Source organism: Abramis brama, assembly GCF_963993115.1.
Source record: "Abramis brama genome assembly, chromosome: 4".
NCBI classification, from domain to species: domain Eukaryota; kingdom Metazoa; phylum Chordata; class Actinopteri; order Cypriniformes; family Leuciscidae; genus Abramis; species Abramis brama.
Window position 1 is genome coordinate 23,332,005 of NC_139966.1, and position 19,819 is coordinate 23,351,823.

Genomic DNA, 19,819 nt, shown 5'->3' on the forward strand with positions numbered 1-19,819 from the left:
TGTTGTTAACAAGCATAATCACTGAAGCAAAGAGAAACACAAGAACTACTTCCAGCCAAGATAAAATACATTAAATCTCTCAAGATCTGATTAAACAACTCCACAAACAGCATTACCAGCTTCACTTATTACTAACCAGACTGACTTTATTTATGTCAGACATCTACAGAAAATAATTAAGAAGAGGTTTAGATGTTGATTACTTATTTGAAAGTAATAGTTTGATTTGATGTTACCACTGTGGCGATCCGTGTGTGCTTTAGTCAGGATCTTGACTTTTTAACATTAGTTTTTCTCTGGCAGCTGTGTCTGTTTGTTATGGTGAGAACAGCAAGAGAATATATAATCGGATGCTGTAAGCTGATTGATGATAAGAGTATAATCATCATGTAGTTACTTAGCTCATTGATTATGTGTGAGGTTTATATGGGTAGTATGTTATTCATTTTGTTTTATTGTTGTGATTCTACAGCAAGAGAATAATAGAATTTAATCAGAACGTCAAATGATTTTTAACACACCATTTACATATTTTGGGCTCCTGTGAGATTTACTCGCACACAGACATCAAGAATCAGCATATGAATCTCAACAATGGTGACATGCTTCATGCTGCAATGCATTCTGGGAGCTATGGATAAGTTTCGTATGATGCACTCAGAATGCATTGCAGCATGAAGCATGTCACCATTGTTGAGATTCATATGCTGATTCTTGATGTCTGTGTGCGAGTAAATCTCACAGGAGCCCAAAATATGTAAATGGTGTGTTAAAAATCATTTGACGTTCTGATTAAATTCTATTATTCTCTTGCTGTAGAATCACAACAATAAAACAAAATGAATAGCATACTACCCATATAAACCTCACACATAATCAATGAGCTAAGCCACTATGCAAAATGTATCACATTATGTATTTATTAATTATGTATCTCGTAGTGACGTAGAACCGTAAAGAAGATTCAAAACACAAACGACTTGTAAAGGCGGTTCAGAGTCTATTCTTTCTTTTGGGAGACAATAACTTCATTTATCGTGCACTTTCAACTTTAAACATTTTCAAAAATAATAGGGGCATAATAGTTGTAGTTATGAAATTGTGTTTGTGCCATAAAAATATCCAAGTAAAAAGTCTCATTGGATGAATTCACATACTTATTTGTAGATGTATGCAAATGTTTCCAAAATATGTCCATGATTTTCACTGCAGCAAGATTACCAAAAATGTGAGCGTATGAATTTCTTAATTTGTCATTCGTATAATAGGATATGTGCACCTGCAATGAAGGATTTAATGTGTAACTTGTGTTTGTGGTAGAGAAAAAAAATCTACAAGTTTGCAAATCTTAAAACATTTTTCTCTGTGACTTCAAATATACTGAATCTGATAAATGTGTGGATAATCTTTAAAACTACGAATTCTACTGTCACAGGTGCTCAGTTGTTTTGCTCATAAGGCCTTGTCACACTGCTTTACAGACACACCTGTTTTACACACGTCACTCAAACACAGAACCAGGAAACACATGAGTTCAGAGAAAGTGATACTGAAGTGCAGTTGAGCTGTTGTGTGTTTGTGTCTCTGTATTCATGCAGTAAAATGGCAGAAGCCAGAATTTCTCAGGATGAGTTCATGTGTTCAGTGTGTCTGGATCTCCTGAAGGATCCAGTGACCACTTCCTGTGGACACAGTTATTGTAAGATCTGTATTACAGACTGCTGGGATCAGGAGGATGAGAAGAGAGTCTACAGCTGTCCTCAGTGCAGACAGACCTTCAGGCCAAGACCTGCTTTAGCTAAAAACACCATTCTGGCTGAAATGGTGGAGAAACTGAAGAAGACTAAACTTGCTGCTGACTGTTACGCTGGAGCTGGAGATGTGCAGTGTGACGTCTGTACTGGAAGAAAACACAAAGCTGTCAAGTCCTGTCTGGTGTGTCTGAACTCTTACTGTCAGAATCACCTTGAACAACATGAGAGTTTCTTTAAAGGAAAGAGACACAATCTGACTGATGCCACTGGACAACTGCAGGAGATGATCTGCCAGAAACACGACAAGGTCCTCGAGGTTTTCTGCCGCACTGATCAGAAGTGTATATGTGTGCTGTGTATGATGGATGAACATAAAAACCACAACACTGTACCAGCGGCAGCTCAGAGGACAGTGAAACAGGTATGAACTTAAATAAATCCCATTATAATCTCATTTAGGGCAGGTTCACACAGGACACGTTTTTGCTGTTAAAAACACAGGATGCCCGTCTAGCGTGTGTTTACATAATAATGGAAAAATAATAGAAAAAGTACTGTTCATGTACTGTGTGGTGATGCAAATGTTGATGATCCAAATGGAGTAGTTTATTAAAGGGGTCATATGATGGTTTAATATATTTGGTTTAATGCAATGTGTTTAGGCTGTTTTAGGTTTTAAAAAGTCATTATTTTACACATATTATACATTATTGTTGATCCTCTATGCCCCGCCTTTCTGAAACACTCGCTTTTTACAAAGCTCATTGTTCTGAAAAGCGCGGTGTGCTCTGATTGGCTTGATCCAGCATTGTGATTGGTCCAAAAACCTTAAGCGTGTGACGAAAATGTCACGGCCTTTACCATATTTGGAACATCAGCTCCCTAAAAGCAATAATGACAAGTGATCATATCGAGCCAGAATCTGCAAAAAATCTGAAAAATGCAGATGACCAAGCTGATCGATCAACTTTGCCAGCACGACTGGACCAGTTCGTATCAGATTGGTAAGGTTTTATTTCATTAGGGAAATAATTACTGATTATAATGACTTATACTGTCTTTTCACGCGTTGTGCCATTCTACAGGCAGGCCCGGGGTGGGTAATCGGGAGAATCGGGAGAATTCCCGGTGGGCCGCTTCACTTTTGGACCGGTCGAGGATGTTTTTTTCCACATTTGTCACGTTAGTTACATTAGGCTACACACGTTCCGCATTCTGACACCACAGCGCGCAGCCTCTGCATGGGTTGTAACAAGTTACCATGTGAGGGAGTTCTCCCCTCCCCTCCTATAGAGTTGGTTGGGTCCATAGCCCGTCTTTTCCAAAACGTTTTCTCAGGTAGGCTACCGCGGTACCGCCGGCGCCTACCGATAGCTGGGCCGGCCCTACCGTAACGGTACGCATCAGGGAGGATGGATGGGAGGAAGAGGCCAGGAGGTACGGAAGCTTGTTTCCGCCACAGAATAAAACATTTTAAAAGATAATTGCGACTTTTTATCTTACAATTGCGAGTTTACATCTCGCAATTCTGACTTTATTTCTCAGAATTGCGAGATATAAAGTCAGAATTGCGTGAAATAAAGTCGCAATTGCTTCTTATAAAGTCTAAGTGAATTATTATTTAACCTTTAAATTATTTGTTGAACCATGGTATTAATACAAACTACACAATAGTAAGAGGTGAACTGTTGCTTCATTTATCCAATTTGGAAAAAGTGCTAATTTGGAATTCCACCATGGAAAAAGTGGGCCGGTCTTGGGCCTGAAACTCCCGGGCTGAAAAGTGGCCCCACTCCGGCCCTGGCTACAGGTGTGAGAACACTATGTAAACATAAAACCATGTCTGCATTTGTGATCATAGAAACGACAAGCAAGCATTACTCTATACTGCTCAAAACTCACGTTTGAATAGTCAGTAGCAAATTCTTAAAATATGAAAACTTACAGGCTGTGTCTGAGTCAGAAGCAACAGAATGTATTTAGAATCGGCCTTTGTGCACAGCCGACCTTGTACTCTCGCAGGTTCTGGAAACAATCCTCCGAAAAATGCGCAGCACACCGTTGAAAATTGTAGTTGTACTGTTCTGGAACAGTGTTGTAAATAAAGATTAAGCACTGTTTTCTAATTGTGTCCTCTTTTGGAAGGCCAAACAAACTAGTTTGGCTTTCGCAACGAAAAACACATCGTCTCCATGACATGGCCGGCAGCAACAATAATACAGCGAGAATAAAAGCTACATCTTCTTTCTCTGCGTATACATTTGCGCTGTTATGAAACTCTGCCCTACATTCTGACGTAGATGCTTTGAACTTTGTAACTCTGCAGATCTTATACTTGCAGTTGCACCAACAGCTACATAACACACTAAAGAAAAAGGAAAACATGAAATCGCATCATATGATAGTGATGTGACGTTCGGCACCGAGGCTTCGAAGCTTGTATCAAAAAAACGAAACATCTCACATTGAAGCAGTGTATCGGAGCATGATTCGTTTTGCCATAACCATGTGATCTGTGACGTCCGAAGCTTGATTTCCACACACAGTCACGTGACTGCTTCGTATTCAGATTCAAAAATAGCGTGAACCCCTTGAGCGGGTTTCGAGTGTCATGCCCTTCGGTAGTAGAAAATAAAAAAAGAAATAGACTTAGCCCTCACACTGTTGGAGTCCTGTTCCTTTCATTTCTTAAATTACCCACAAAATAAAATGTCACCTCCCCATTTTACAAGCACTTCACCATTCCACATTCATTTTATTTTATTTTGACTATATATGCCTACATGAGCCTTGCCTATTAACTCATACGATTAGGACTGAGGCTAAAGTTTATGTGAATAAGGCTACATTTGTTGATCAAAGCAGATTCATAAGAATGGTTTCTGTACAAGTCCCATTTATACATGTTTTTTCTTCATAAATTCATTCATAGAGTTGTTTGTTCATACACTGCGTAAGAACTACATCAACACTTACACATGAATTATGAGGATTCATTTTATTGCTTTGTGGTTTACAGAGCACAAAGTGATTTATTACATGGAAAAAAAAAATGGATTAGTCTTCTGGGACAGAAAGGCAGCTTTACCACAAGATGTCATTAGTGTGCAACGTGTTGAAAAGCTTCGAGTAATGAACCATTTTACGATACAGTCGAGGGGGAAATCCCCAGTGCTTCACAAAGCTTCATTTTACCATCACTATCATATGACCCCTTTAAAGGGTAATCCAAAGATAATACAAATAAAACAGGCAAAGGTCATAAACACAGAGTAAACATTCCAACACAAACACCAGGCAGGAAACTCAGGCAAACAGGGTGATCCAGGAAACAGGCAGGGGTCAAAACCATGGAACAGATAATCAATGGCGCACACAGCAGTGACACATACAAGAGCTTGCAATGACACAATGAGCCAGGCTTATGTAGGCAGAGGTTGACAAGGTAATGAGAACCAGCTGTAAGCAATCAGGGATGATGAGACCTGGCAATGGGTTGTGGGAAATGTAGTTCATGAGGGAATGACAATAGTCTGGTTTGGGGTGCCCTCTGGTGGCTATCAAGAACTCCAGCTGGTGATTGTGACACTTGTAATGATGATTGGCATGAGTGAACCAGGTCAGTCACAATTTTGCTTGACACAAAGTTCAAGAAATTAACCAGATTGTGCCACACAACATTGCAAAGCTACAAGATATTTGAAGAAAAACACCATCTTGTTTCAGACAGCAAGAAAACTCAACATCAAATATCTTCATAATCTCTAGATATTATGAGAAATTATCCATAAGAGACACAGTTACATACCTATTCTGTTTTACACGAGGTAAATAAAGTTCAAGGTTGAGGCGGTCATGTTTGGGTTGCAAATTGTGCATACACCAAAATATGGTCCATTCGGAAGTGTTTAAATCCAAACAAACAATATTCGTAGATTCTCCTCTACTCCTGTATTGTTTTGTGCTTGCACAGCATCATGCAGCACGTAGACTCTGATCAAAGGCCCTGGCGCCGCTGGTTCCGTGGCTTGCAGTTTGTATATTAGCTAATGTCACTAATTTTTTTTATTGATTTAATTCTTATAAAGTCATTATAGAGTCATGCGGTTTGAGACGGATTTAATTGACTGTATTCGTTCTCAAGTCAAAGTCATTTTCTTCATTTATAGAAATCTTTAAATTAGCAAGTGCAGTCACGTAGCCTAACTCAAGACCTCCACCTCTGATATTTACAGCTTTTTAAAGTGTGGAACGTGAGATAAACATCATATGATTTGCTTCAGCATCTCACTTGCAATATCACTTATTAAAAAATCACAGAACAGGAAAACCCTGATTGTGTTATTATGAATTACATTCATTCAGCCACAGAGCATTGTAATGACATCGAACCTGGTCTGTCCTAGTCTCACCCTCAGACATCACGCCCACGGACCGTTGGCTGAACGTCTGATGCATATGGCACACTTTTCTGGAAACACTTCAGGAGTTTCGAAGCCGCTATCTGATTTGTTGAATTCTACAGGATGTCCGGGAGACGTGTGTGTCGCATTCTTTTATGGTCCACCTGGAAACAAATGCCATGATGCTAAACTCACTTGTGAAAGAAGAAATACGTTGTGTTTACAACTGTGACAATGAGTTGTTTGTTAGGAGTACGGACAAGGACTTTTAAGAGGCTTATGGGTTTCTTTAGCAGAGGAAAAAATGGCAGAAAGATGAAGAGGGAGAAGAAATGTGTTGCAGACAATGGATGACAGTGAGTTAATAAGACGCTATAGATTAGATAGTGCAGGGATCATGTTTGTGACCGATCATATAGAGACAGGCTAACATCTCCAACACAGCGCAGAAGTGCCATAGCACCAGAAATTAAAGTAATCACTACATTATGATATTTGGCAACTGGGAAAATGCAACAATGCAGCAGTGATGATTTGGGTCTGTCACAACCTTCTGTAAGTTGAGTGATCACACAAACAATTACAGCACTTTCTGAACCTCTTATTGTGTCGCAGTTCATTTCGTTTCCACTGGACATTCCCACCTTGCAGGCTCAAAAAACTGCATTTATGAATATAGCAGGCTTTCCTGGTGCACACAAGCAGGGGAATGAACCGTTAATAATTTGAGCTACTGTATATATAATGTGTGTGTGTGTGTGTGTGTGTGTGTGTGTGTGTGTGTGTGTGTGTGTGTGTGTGTGTGTGTGAGAGAGAGAGAGAGAGAATGGTAAAATGGGAAAAATCACGCATGTAATTTCAAAGTGAAACCTTAGAGTAGACCCTACACTTGAAATCGCTCTTTTTTTTTCCTTCTTGGACAACCAACCAATCAGTCTTCAAAAGATTGTGTCATACATAGCAACGGGGTCAGCCCCGCCTCCTCACTAAGATGAACATTTTTGTCTTTTCCTTGCTCAGAGTTGCTCTCAGATCGGTCCCGAATCGCTCTTAAGCTAAGACTCCTACGTAGAAGTTTTTAAGCTAAATTAGGAGTTTTGTGAGAGGATTCTTAGAAGCTTTAAGAACACGAGCCCTGACCTTCTGCCGTCAGTCTGAAGGTATGGCTACGCAAGACTAGGTCTGTCCTAACACTGAAAGACGGTACCAAAATCTAGCGCTGCAACAACTCACTAATTAATAAAAGGAGTATATAAAAGCTCAACAAATCCGTGTCTTTTGGCTCAGTCCAAATCCGATTTTTTCCATATCCGATTGAAATCTGATCAGATTTAGCTAGTGTGAACGGCTTTTGAACATTCAAAAATCACATGAAATGCAATTTTTAAAAAATCCGTTTCGAGCTACATTCATATATGGTTTGGAATCTTATTCAAATCGCATTTCTGTTAATCCGTTTCAGTCTGACCACTCTGATCGGATTTCGCATGGTTTATGTGACTTTCTCGCGCCACGTAAAACGCCAGATGTTGTTATTGGAGACATGCTGAAAGTCAATGCTGTGTTGTTACAAAGGTGCCGGACGAGCAGGAAATGACAATATAAAGGAGTTCTGAAACCGGCGGAGATGACACGGAATAAAGCATAACAGCCTCCTATGTTTCGGCCGCTGCCTCAGAAGACACAATAGTCCAACGCGTGGCTAAACACTTCATTGTTGTAAAATGTAAATTAGACAACATCTCTATTGCAAACCCGTCCATGTCGTGGTTTTTGTTGTTTTTGGCTTATGCTTACGCAACATCATTGCCATAGAAACCAATGCAGATATATCGGAAAACGAAAGAGCCACATTGACACACAAATCAGATCTGAACAGTTGCGATACATTGTGTGGACATCAATAATTTTAGATCAGATTCCAATCGGATACACAAACAATCGGATTTGGACTGACAGTCTGAACGTAGCCTTGGACACGAGACACATCTAACTAACTTAACCAGGCCTCGCCCCCTTTATTAAAGGCAGGGTAGGCAGGATTTTTCTAAAAAACTTTTTCCCAAATTTATTTAAACTGTCTTTATATACCAATACATAATTAAAATGTAAGTACTCTGAAAAAGAGAGTATAAAAATCGAGTGTCTCTAGTCCTCTCAGGTAGCATAAAGAAATCCATACAACTCTAAGGGTAATCTAACGTCTTCTGCAGCGACAAGAAAAATAAAATAGGGAGGCATGTTTAGTCATGTGACATGCATGAGCCAGTGCGGTTTGATGTTATTGATGTGTCAACATATTTGATTTGGGCTTTAGAAACAGAGACATTCTTCAGAACATATTCTCTTGTGTTCTGCAAGAGAAAATCATACAAGTTTGGAAAGACATGAGGATCAGTATACAATGAAATAATTTACATTTCTAGGTAAAATATCCATATAAAGCTAGGCAATGATGTAATAATCCTGGCATTAATAAATGAACCTATAATCTTATCATGCAAGACCTTTAACCTCTCAATCTCACCACTTCACTGATACTTGATTCATATCTGTTTAGTTGATGATTAATGTGATGTTTCTCTTGTCATTGGTTTGTCCTTTAGCACCAGCTGAAGGAGACGCAGAGGTCGTTCCAGCAGAGAATCCAGCAGAGAGAGAAAGATCTTCAGCAGCTGAGAGAGGCTGTGGTGTCACATAAGGTGAGTCTGGAGAAGAAGAGAAGTTTGAGACGTCTCAGTCAGGACTCACTGAAGCCACTGTGTGATTGTGTTGTGTGTCCTAACAGCGTTCTGCACAGACAGCAGTGGAGGACAGTGAGAGGATCTTCACTGAGCTCATCCGCTCCATTGAGAGAAGCCGCTCTGAGGCGACACAGCGGATCAGAGATCAGGAAAAGACTGCAGTGAGTCGAGCTGAAGGACGACTGGAGCGACTGGAGCAGGAGATCAATGATCTGAGGAGGAGAGATGCTGAGCTGGAGCAGCTTTCACAAACACCGGATCACATCCATTTCCTGCAGGTAACAGAGATCTAGAAGAACAGGATCATAGTGAACTTGAGTAAGAGACTCACAGAAAAACATTTTGTGGCGGGGCGGTGCAATTTTGAGACACAAGCCCAAGTTTTTACTAGTAAGAAAGTCCGACTACGGTTCGGTTCCCTCATAGAATTAGTCAAGAGACGTGGGTAGAGAGCAAAAAATACAAATGTTTAAAAAATGGTTTAAAATGTTGAACACTAAAACCAACAAGAAACACTGAAAACCCTACTTCAAAAAAAAAAAAAATACAACCCAACTTAATATGTAGCAGTTATGTATGTAAAACAAAAACTAAATAATACCGGCAGGGCTGAGACTCCCAATGGCAGGAATCAATGTGGAGCTTGGTTTTACAAGGCACATGTCCACACACACGCACACCCGTGTAGTCTAATCACACTATCAAACACACAAAGTGTACACCGCACCTGATAAAGAAGAACCACCACCATAAGGAGGAAGAGCAATCCAACCGTGGGACCCCAGCTCCTCCAATAAATAAATAAAAAGAATAAGATACTATAAAAATGAACATAGAAATGGTAATGTGGACATCACTAATGAAGCAAGTCCTCACAGCAATGAATATCAATAACAAACAGAAATAAGGAGAAAAAAACAAAAGGATCAAATAGTTGGTCACCTGAGATTACTACAAAACAACTTGAATTCAGTAGATGATCACACACAAATAGAGTTGCATTTATAGATAATTTATCACATACATCCAGAGCTATAACCAAATAATTGGTTTTACAAAGAGTGAAAAAAAAGCAAATAAATTCAACCAAGCCAGACAAACTTTACTTCCACAAAATAAAAAATAAAAAATAAAAATAAAAAAAAAGATTAAATGGTTTAAATCAAAAGAAAAAAAGAAACAAGAGGCCAGAAATGTGAAGCAGGGCAATAAACCGGCACAATAAGAATCAAACGAGCCCTTTTATTAATGGTGATGATCGCGTCTGCGCGGCTATATAAACCACATCGATTTAACCGCGTGAAGACAGCAGCAGGAAAAAATCACGGCATAGAACTAGAGGGAGAATCCTATAACGAACACAAAAGGAGATGTTACCAATCAAAATACTATCCCCACTCCCAATTATAGTTGCGTTTAAACACTTACCATCAGGATATCACGCCAGATAGCACGCTTTATAGACATGAATTGGTCACAGTCATGCCCACCGACAACACAATGGGATACAGGGAATCATGCTTATTTAGTACGCGAAAAGAATGTTAAGCCCACACAACCATACCAGCCCTATATAACAAGCTGCACTATGATTAATATACAAACAATTTCAGGTTCTCTTAGGAGAGGTTCTCTCGTATTGCGTAAGTTGCTTATGCTACGGGTAAAGTAATCTTTTCTCGAGATATGAAGCCAAAAAATGATCCTTAATTTTGCATTTATTGTCAACGCGTTGCAGCAGCTAGCAGACCTAGAGCGGGCTAACTAGCGCGCTCATTGGCTCCCCTGCAGCAATCGCAGCAGCCTACCACTGAGCCCTGCGTGACCCCCACTCGTCGTAGCCTGCCAAAAGGGGCGTGGCTTAGCATATATAAGGAAGGGCTCGGGGGCTGCTTACCTGATTTTCATCTCTTCAGTGAACCTCTATGCATCGCTGGATCTTTGAGAGAAGCCGCCGCCGTCGAAGCAAGCGACTAGCAAGCAAAGGACAGCATCTGAGGAAGCCGGTCGTTTTTCGCCGCCTTCAGCCATCCGTGCCTGCTACGCTATCCGGCGACAGTTCCTTTATACTTCAGCTCTGTGTATGTTCGCCGCCGCGACACACACCCTCTGTTCTAAAAGAGCACAAGACGTTTTTATCAAAATGCCTCGCACTTCCTGTGGCTCGTGCAGAGCCCCGCTCAGCGACGGAGACCACCACGTGATCTGCGCTCTCTGCCTGGGTCGAGTTCCCCGTGTCCCTGGGTTCCCCGTGTCACTCCCTCTCACAGAGCCCACACTCATAAAGCTGTCACATGCCGCTCGAGTGATAGATGTAGGAAATATGCCCACGATACAGTGCCCACACCTACTCACTGCCCGCTCTGTTATACGGTTATCCCGGGGGACAACACCCACAAAGCATTGAGTGTAAACCGGCCAGCCGTCGCTTTCAGCATGCCGTTGTGTTCAAGCATCGAGAGCGCGCTCACCGCGCCGATACCTCAGATTCAGGTTCACGAGCCTGCACTGTGCGGCGGCCGGAACCGAGAGGCCATTCTACCCCTAGCTATGCATGCAGAAGCATGGGAAGCGATTCCAGGTGTGTCAGAATGGGTGCTGAACACAGTAAAGCAGGGCTATTCGCTGCAATTCGCTCGCCGTCCTCCGCGCTTTCTAGCACGGACAGAGACGAGAGTGAATCAAGAAGTAGCACACCTACTTCGCGCAGAAATAGCAAAGCTGCTGTGTAAAGGGGCCATAGAACCAGTACCTCCTTCTCAGAGGGAGTCAGGCTTCTACAGCCATTATTTCCTCGTGCCAAAGAAGGATGGAGCTCTCAGACCTATCTTAGATCTGAGATATTTGAACAAAGCTCTCATGAGGCGACCGTTCAAAATGCTCACGACCAGACAAATCCTCGCGCAAATTCGCCCGAGGGACTGGTTTATCTCTCTCGATCTGAAAGACGCATACTTTCAGATTCAGATAATACCCAGTCACAGGCCATTCTTGAGATTTGCCTTCGACGGTCAGGTATTTCAATACATCGTCCTTCCGTTCGGCCTGTCTTTAGCACCCCGTACTTTCACGAAGTGCATGGACGCGGCTCACGCTCCCCTCAGAAGTCAGGGCATGTGAATACTGAACTATTTGGACGATTGGTTGATTCTGGCACAGTCAGAGATAGAACTAGTATCTTACAGGACGATGCTTCTCAGCCATCTGGAAAACTTGGGTCTCACGGGCCAACTGGACCAAGAGCTCATTACTGCCCAGTCAGACAGTCTCTTTTCTGGGGATAGAGCTAGACTGGGTTTCTATGACGGCTTGCCTTGTTCGACACCTGGCTGCGTCTTTCCAGAAAGGCAGCGTTGTTCCCCTGAAAACGTTTCAGAGAATGCTAGGCTGTATGTCTTCAGCTGCAGCAGTGCTTCAGCTGGGCTTGCTGCGTATGCACCCGCTACAACGCTGGCTAAACGCATGAGTACCATATCGTGCCTGGGCTTCCGGCAGTCTGCGTATCAGGGTGACTCACCTGGAGCCCTGGATAGCAGCCGAATGGTACCAGTTGGGAGTGACAATAGAAGCTATCTCGTACCGGAGGGTTATCTCAACAGACGCCTCCAACCTCCAGGCCGGTCTTTGCCATTGGTCAGACTGAGAGAGATGCCTTCACATAAACTGTCTGGAGATGATAGCGGTCGAGAATGCAATGAAGCACTTCCTCCCCTACGTGAACCACCAGGGCGGTGTCAGATCCAGAAGTCTCAGTGCTCTGGCAGAACGCCTTCTTGTTTGGGCTCAGCACTCTCTGCGCTCGCTGAGAGCCACGCATGTGCCTGGCCACCTGAACGACGGCCCAGACAGACTGTCCAGGGACAACGTTCCTCCGGGAGAATGGTCCCTACATCCTCAAACAGTCCAGCTGCTGTGGCGCCTTTTCGGCAAAGCGAAAGTCGACCTATTTGCGTCAAAAGACAACGCTCATTGCCCAAGGTTCTTTTCGAAGAACGAGGACGCGCTGGCCCAAGCTTGGCCCAGCTGCCCGCTGTATGCTTTCCCTCCGATCTCACTGTTACCACAGGTAATCAGGAGAATCAGGGAAGCTCGCCACTCGCTCGCTCCTCATAGCCCCCCGATGGAAGAATCAGATTTGGTTCCCGGAGCTGATGCGGCTGTCAGACTTAGCCCCATGGCCGATTCCGGTGAGAAGGGATCTGCTCTCACAAGCCAGCAGCTCGATTTGGCATCCTCATCCAGAGTGCTGGTCTCTGCATACATGGATAATCAACGGATACCCGTTGTCCTGCCAGAAGGGGTTGTGAACACGATCACGCAGTCTAGAGCTCCTTCTACGAGAAGGCTCTAAATGGTCTGTGTTTGCCAGGTGGTGCACCGACAAAAATCTAGACCCACAAACGTGTGGCGTCTTGTGGGTGCTCTGTTTCCTTCAAGAGCTACTGGATATGGGCAGGTCCCCTTCCACGCACAAAGTGTATGTTGCGGCTATTGCACCGTTCGCAGAGTCGACGCACGACCAGTCAATAGGAAGGAACGAGCTTATCATCCACTTCCTCAGAGGAGCCAGGAGGATGAATCCCACGCGCCCCCCGTCTGTTCCTATTTGGGATCTTTCTTTGGTTCTGGAGGCCCTGAAAGCGCATCCCTTTGAACCCTTACAGACCGTGGATCTGAAATACCTTTCGCTCAAAACCGTTTTTCTGATAGCCCTGTCTGCAGTCAAATGTGTGGGTGACTTACACGTGTTATCTGTTAACGCCGCGTGTCTCGAGTTCAGACCTAATGACTCTAAAGTCATTCTCAAACCGAGACATGGTTATGTCCCCAAAGTGATTGGCACTCTCTTCAGAGCGCAGGTCATTTCATTTTCGGCCTTACCGGCATCCGGTAACGAAGTCGATGGTAACCTCCTTTGCCCTGTTAGGGCGTTGAGGATTTACATCACGCTAAATGAATCACGAAGCTCTTCGTTTCGTTCGGTGGGCGCACCAAGGGTCTCGCCACCTCGAAACACAGTCTGTCCAGATGGATAGTGGACTCTATTGCGGCAGCATATGCGTCTAAAGACCTGCAGTGCCCTCTGGGCGTCAGTGCTCATTCCACTAAAGGCATAGCCTCGTTGTGGGCTTGGTCCAGCGGGATTTCTATTCATGACATTTGTATGGCGGCAGGCTGGGCCTCCCCCTCTAAATTTGTTAGGTTTTATAACCTGGAAGTTCCTGCCTTGCAGGCTAGACTTTTGTCAGTCTAAGTTATGTGTATGTTCTGCCCAGATTCGTTCGTGCGCAGGCTGCCACTTAATTCTAGCTCCCCTGATTGAGCTGCACTATAAGGGTTGATATTCTTTAATGTGGGCTCTGTATTCCTTACTGTGTGCTTATGTACATGTGCTGGCCCACACTGTTGGCCGCCTTATTCCCACTAATCTGTGTCCCCCGGGTGTTCCCCTGGGACTTATGTGGTGGATGCTGGCGTGCACGGCGTTGACAAGGGGTTCCCGTAGCATAAGCAACTTACGCAATACGAGAGAACCTCTTGTAAGAGAACGTACTCGGTTACCTAACGTAACCTCGGTTCTCTCTAGAAGAGGATTATTGCATAACCAGCCGTGTTCGTGCCACGAGCTGGTCTCGCTTCAGTCGATGAAAACCAGGTAAAAAGCCCCCGAGCCCTTCCTTATATATACGCTAAGCCACGCCCCTTCTGGCAGGCTATGACGCGTGGGGGCACTTGGGCGTGACGTCACGCAGGGCTCAGTGGTAGGCTGCTGCGATTGCCGCAGGGCAGCCAATGAGCGCGCTAGTTAGCCTGCTCTAGGTCTGCTAGCTGCTGCAACGCGTTGACAATAAATGCAAAATTAAGGATCATTTTTTGGCTTCATATCTCGAGAAAAGATGACTTTACCCGTAGCGTAAGCAACTTACGCAATACTCGTTTCCTCTTCTAGAGAGAACCGAGGTTACGTTAGGTAACCGAGTACGTTATGAACACCCCAACAATTCCCAAAATCATCACCTATTAAAACATAGCACGCTTACCTACAACCACCGTCAACACGAGCAAACAAAAAGGGGAAAACGGACGTGACGCATCCCAGATAACAGCCAATCAGCCTTTAAATAGAAGATACTACTTGCTGATAGGCAAACGCTGCTGTCAATCACCTAATCCCGTTACAATTTCATGACAGCAGAATGAGCCAATGACTTAAGTGTTGATCTGTGTCTTCGGTTATTATATCATCATCAGTCAGACTCTAATTGATTGAAAGAGATGCACTTACAAATGCAGTTCAGCTCTGGAAATCTCTTAGGAAACAACAATGTGAAATCCACAAACTTGATGGTACCAGTTTCACCCATCTAGATTTCCCATCATCTCTTTACTTATCTTTTTAAAATCTTTGGCTTATAGTTCAAATTTTGAGTAATGTTTACCAGAATCAGATCATCAATTTGTCCTCAAACAGAATGTGAGGCTGTATATTAGTGAGGCTTCAGCATATTTAAACCACAAAGCCTGACCTTGGGATTGTTTCCTAAGAGTCCTTATAAATTTCAGAGCCACTAACTCCTCAAAAGTTATAAATAATGGTCAATCAACTCGTTGCCTTTGAACTGCTTTTCCTGATTAAATCTACTCAACCCTACAATGACTCAAAAAAAGAGTTGTATGATCCTAAAATCGGCTCAAAATCGGACGAAAAACACACAGTATTCCTTCCAACCTTAGGGTTACGGTGTTACTGAATTTATAGCTGTAACATGATAAAAAATGAATATGAGAAGAATGAAGCTGATGCTGTGAAAGTGCTGGATTGAGGAGAGTTCCTAAAGATCAACAAGAGCCGCTCAGATCTGACAGTAGTGCAGGTTATTGATGAAGTGTGGAGGTGATGAGCTTTGATTTCTGTTTTGTGTAGAGTTTCCAGTCTCTCTCAGCTCCTCATGAATCTACAGACGTAAATGACAATCCCTTCAGTTCTCTCTCCTTTTTTGATGGCGTGAGAGAATCTGTCCATCAGCTGAGAGACAAACTGGAGGATTTCTGCAAAGAGAAGATCTCTGACAGAGGTAAAGTCCTGGAGATTCATCAGCTCTCAGAAATGATCCTCTATCATTTCATATCATGTAGAAGATCATATTAGAAATCTCTTGGGAACTGGTGCAGGGATAATTTTTTCTCGACATGATAATCACACTCTTCATGTCTGTTGATTTCCACAGTCACTTTCACCAACATTGTTCCCAGAACCAGGAGTGACTTCCTACAATGTAAGTCAATAAGAAAGCAAGCAGAGAAACTCACTGAGTGTATTCATGTTCTTCCTGTAGAAGGTGAAAGAAAACATGACTGAAGAGTTTTAGAGTTGATCATGTAAATGATGATTTGCACAGGATATCTGGTAAACTGTACTGAGACACTGATGATATATTGAACATGAAGAGTTCAGCTATAATAAAAGATCAGACAGATTCATAATTCCTGATTCTGATGTGTTTTCTCTCCACCAGATTCCCATCAGCTCACTCTGGATCTGAACACAGTGAATAAACGCCTTTGCCTGTCTGAGAGGAACAGAGTGATGACATTCACTTACACAGATCAGCCGTATCATGATCATCCAGACAGATTTGATGTGTTTCCTCAGGTGTTTTGTAGAGAGAGTGTGTGTGGACGTTGTTACTGGGAGATTGAGTGGAGCAGGAGTGTGTGTATAACAGTGTCACATAAGAGCATCAGCAGGAAGGGATCGAGTCATGAGTGTGTGTTTGGATGTAATGATCAGTCCTGGAGTTTGGACTGCTCTTCCTCCAGTTACTCATTCATACACAATAACATAGTGACTAAACTCCCTGTAAAACCCATCATCAGTAAAATAGGAGTGTATGTGGATCACAGTGCAGGAACTCTGTCCTTCTACAGCGTAAACAGAGACACAATGAGCCTCATCCACACAGTCCAGACGACATTCACTCAACCGCTCTATCCTGGGTTTAGGGTTTATGGATCAGTGAAACTGTGTTGATGAATCAGAACAGACTGTAGAGAGATTCTACCCATAATGCTTTGAGCTGAATGATAAATCAGTAACAGTGAGATGTTGTAGAGGGTGCTTCTCATTTCTTATTTGTGCATCCTCTCTTCCTTTCCTCGCATCCTACAGGGGGTGGAGCTGAGACATGAGAAAAGGAAGAAAATGAGGACGGAGGAATCTAAGGAAAGCTTATTTGTATATAGAAATATTCTTGATCACTCGAGCGTCACTTCAAAGCATCATCAGCTGCGCTCAAAGGATCTGCCCTTGTGTTGTTAAAGTTTGGTTATTTAAGAAATTAACAAACAATAAAGATAACACAAGGTGCCCTGTTGATATATGTGTGACATATGATTTATTTAAACTGCAAAGGTAAAGCATAAATTAAAGTTATTGGTCCCTACATAGAAGCTCACTGCTATCTATAAAAACTGGAAGACTTATTAGAGGATATTTCAGATGAACTATGGGAGAGTATTTTATGCAGGGTGTATTCCTCATCAGTGTGTGTCAAACATGGATGGATCCAATGCAATATACTCCATCATACTCATTGGACTAAGGTCAAACTCTCTAAAATTTATTCTGACATTGATCCTATATGTGACCGTTGTCGTCAGGCTCCTGCAACCCTGGCACATATATTTTGGTTCTGCCCAACCCTACATGGATATTGGACTGATATATTTGAGACAATGTCAGAGGTAGTTGAGACAACAATTGAACCTGTGGCTATAACAGCACTGTTTGGTACACTTTCTTTGCCAGTTCACTGTCCACGGTACAAGGCAGATTTTGTGGCCTTTGTGTCCCTCCTGGCCAGACGTCGGATTTTACTGCATTGGAAATCATCTGTCCCACCTACTCACCTTGTGGATTAAAGACGTTTTTCACTTTATTAAACTGGAGAAAATCAGATAATCACTGAACGGCTCTCTCAAGAACTTTTACAAAATGTCGGGTTCTCTCCTTACATATATGGAAACATACACTGCTTGCATACTGGAAAATAGTTAATAATTGTACTTTCTACTAGTGTGCTACCACTCCTGTATTAACACTTATAATTGACTATGTTGTTTAAACATTTACCTTGGTTGGCACAAGTGTTTTTTTTTTTTGTTTTTTTTTGCATATTTGATACTGTATTGGGTATATTTGAGCATTCTTATTTGGGGTTAATAATTGTTCCCTTTATATTAGGTATGTCCTGGATCCCTGCTTATCTTTTGATCTTCTTGATCTTTTTTTTCCCCCTTTTTCTCTACATGTGGTAAATTGTACAACTGTGTTCTGGAATGGTTGGAATTTTGTAATATGTGGAGAAACCTATAAATAAAGTGAGGGGTAAAGTGGATTTTGACCCTTTGCCTGACTGGATTACGATTACGGATTACCCTATTAAAACTGCAATTGGATCTTACGTGCGTGTCATGACAGAAGGTGAATTTATACGTGTGTCAGGATTCTGGACAAGAAAGACTCCGCATAGGATAAACCTGTGCATCATCACTCCTCTGGAAGCTCCTCACTCCTTGTTCTAGAGTTCTCAACGGGTCGGGTCGGCCCGACAAACCCGACGGGACCCGCGGGTTCGGGTCGAAAATATAAGCAAATGACTCGGGTCGGGTTGGACCTCAGGCTTAATCTTTTCCGCTCAGTGAAAAATAAAAAAAAAATAAAAAAAACATTTATTAATCATCGCTGCTGTTCACCGTAAAGAAAGTCTGGCTGCTGCGTGCAACGTGCATCATGAATTCACCGTCGCTACTACAGGAGTGGGAAAATCAGAGGTCTGGAAAGTGTTTGGAGTGGTGCTGGATTCTGATGGAAATTCCCGTTGAGAACTCTACCTTGTTCCTCAAGGTGCAATTAGAGAATTGAGATGTCCTTCAAGATGACTGAATTTGATCGGTTTCTGGGTCACAGGCTGGTGGAGCGAGGTAACGAGGAAGGGTCAATTTAAGTATTAAGAAGCACTGAGAGTCTCTTATTTTCTCTTCATTACATTAAAACTTCAACTGAACTTCTGTCAGTGAAATAACATGTCAGAATAAATGTGTGTAATGAATCCTCATATAGACAGTAAGATCAGTGTGTGTTTGAGTGTACTTGTTTAACCTACATTGAGGGACCAGCAAGCCAGTGATCTCCACGAAGGAAATGGATTAATAAACATACTAAATGATGCTTATTTGAAAATGTAAAAATGCAGAATATACAGTTTGTATAGTATAAAAATCATTATTTCTATGGAGTCCCCATAAAGATAATAAAAACCTAACTACACAACTAAGTGTGTGTGTGTGTGTGTGTGTATGTGTGTGTGTGTACAAATACATGATGTAGAATGGGTTGTCGTCTTGTCATGAACTCATCCTCTATTAACACTAGCCTGCAGAACAGTGTTGCCAGACGTACAATATTTATCGAATTTGTACAATAATTTTGACCTCTGTGCAATGTATGATCAATAATGAAAAAAATCCCATAATTTAAGAATTTTGTGACACTTTAAATGATGGTTGTTGTAATCATAGGGCTTTTATACTCATTGATCTAGCTGTGGATTCTACGTCTACCGTCATGATTGTGAGGAGAACGTGGTGTTACGCTTGTCTTCCATCTCATCTCACGTTATGTCTTTTCTCGGGCAATTGTGCCTCTTTAGTTACTTGTGCATAGATTGGTATTTTGGTAGATATGTAAAAAAGAAAAACAAATCACAGGGAGCAAATCAAATGTTTCAGGGAGCTTAACACAGAAGTGTCTCTGTAAATGCGCTGCACGAACATGTCATCATGGGCACAGACAACAAAGTCACACCATTCCATACCCGTCATTAGCAACTGCCCCTGCACTTGCCAATAATAAGCA

The 19,819-nt window shown here is 42.3% G+C and overlaps 1 protein-coding gene across 1 annotated transcript; it reads left to right on the forward strand.

Annotated features, from left to right (window-relative positions):
- Positions 1–1,525: 1,525 nt before the first annotated feature.
- LOC311081178 (tripartite motif-containing protein 16-like) lies at positions 1,526–19,217 on the forward strand. Its single transcript, XM_084111582.1, has 6 exons — positions 1,526–2,175; positions 8,764–8,859; positions 8,946–9,179; positions 15,827–15,977; positions 16,131–16,178; positions 16,419–19,217. Exons 1-6 carry the CDS (start codon positions 1,603–1,605, stop codon positions 16,931–16,933), a joined length of 1,617 nt encoding a protein of 538 aa, XP_083967708.1. The 5' UTR covers positions 1,526–1,602; the 3' UTR covers positions 16,934–19,217.
- The last annotated feature ends 602 nt before the right edge of the window (positions 19,218–19,819 follow it).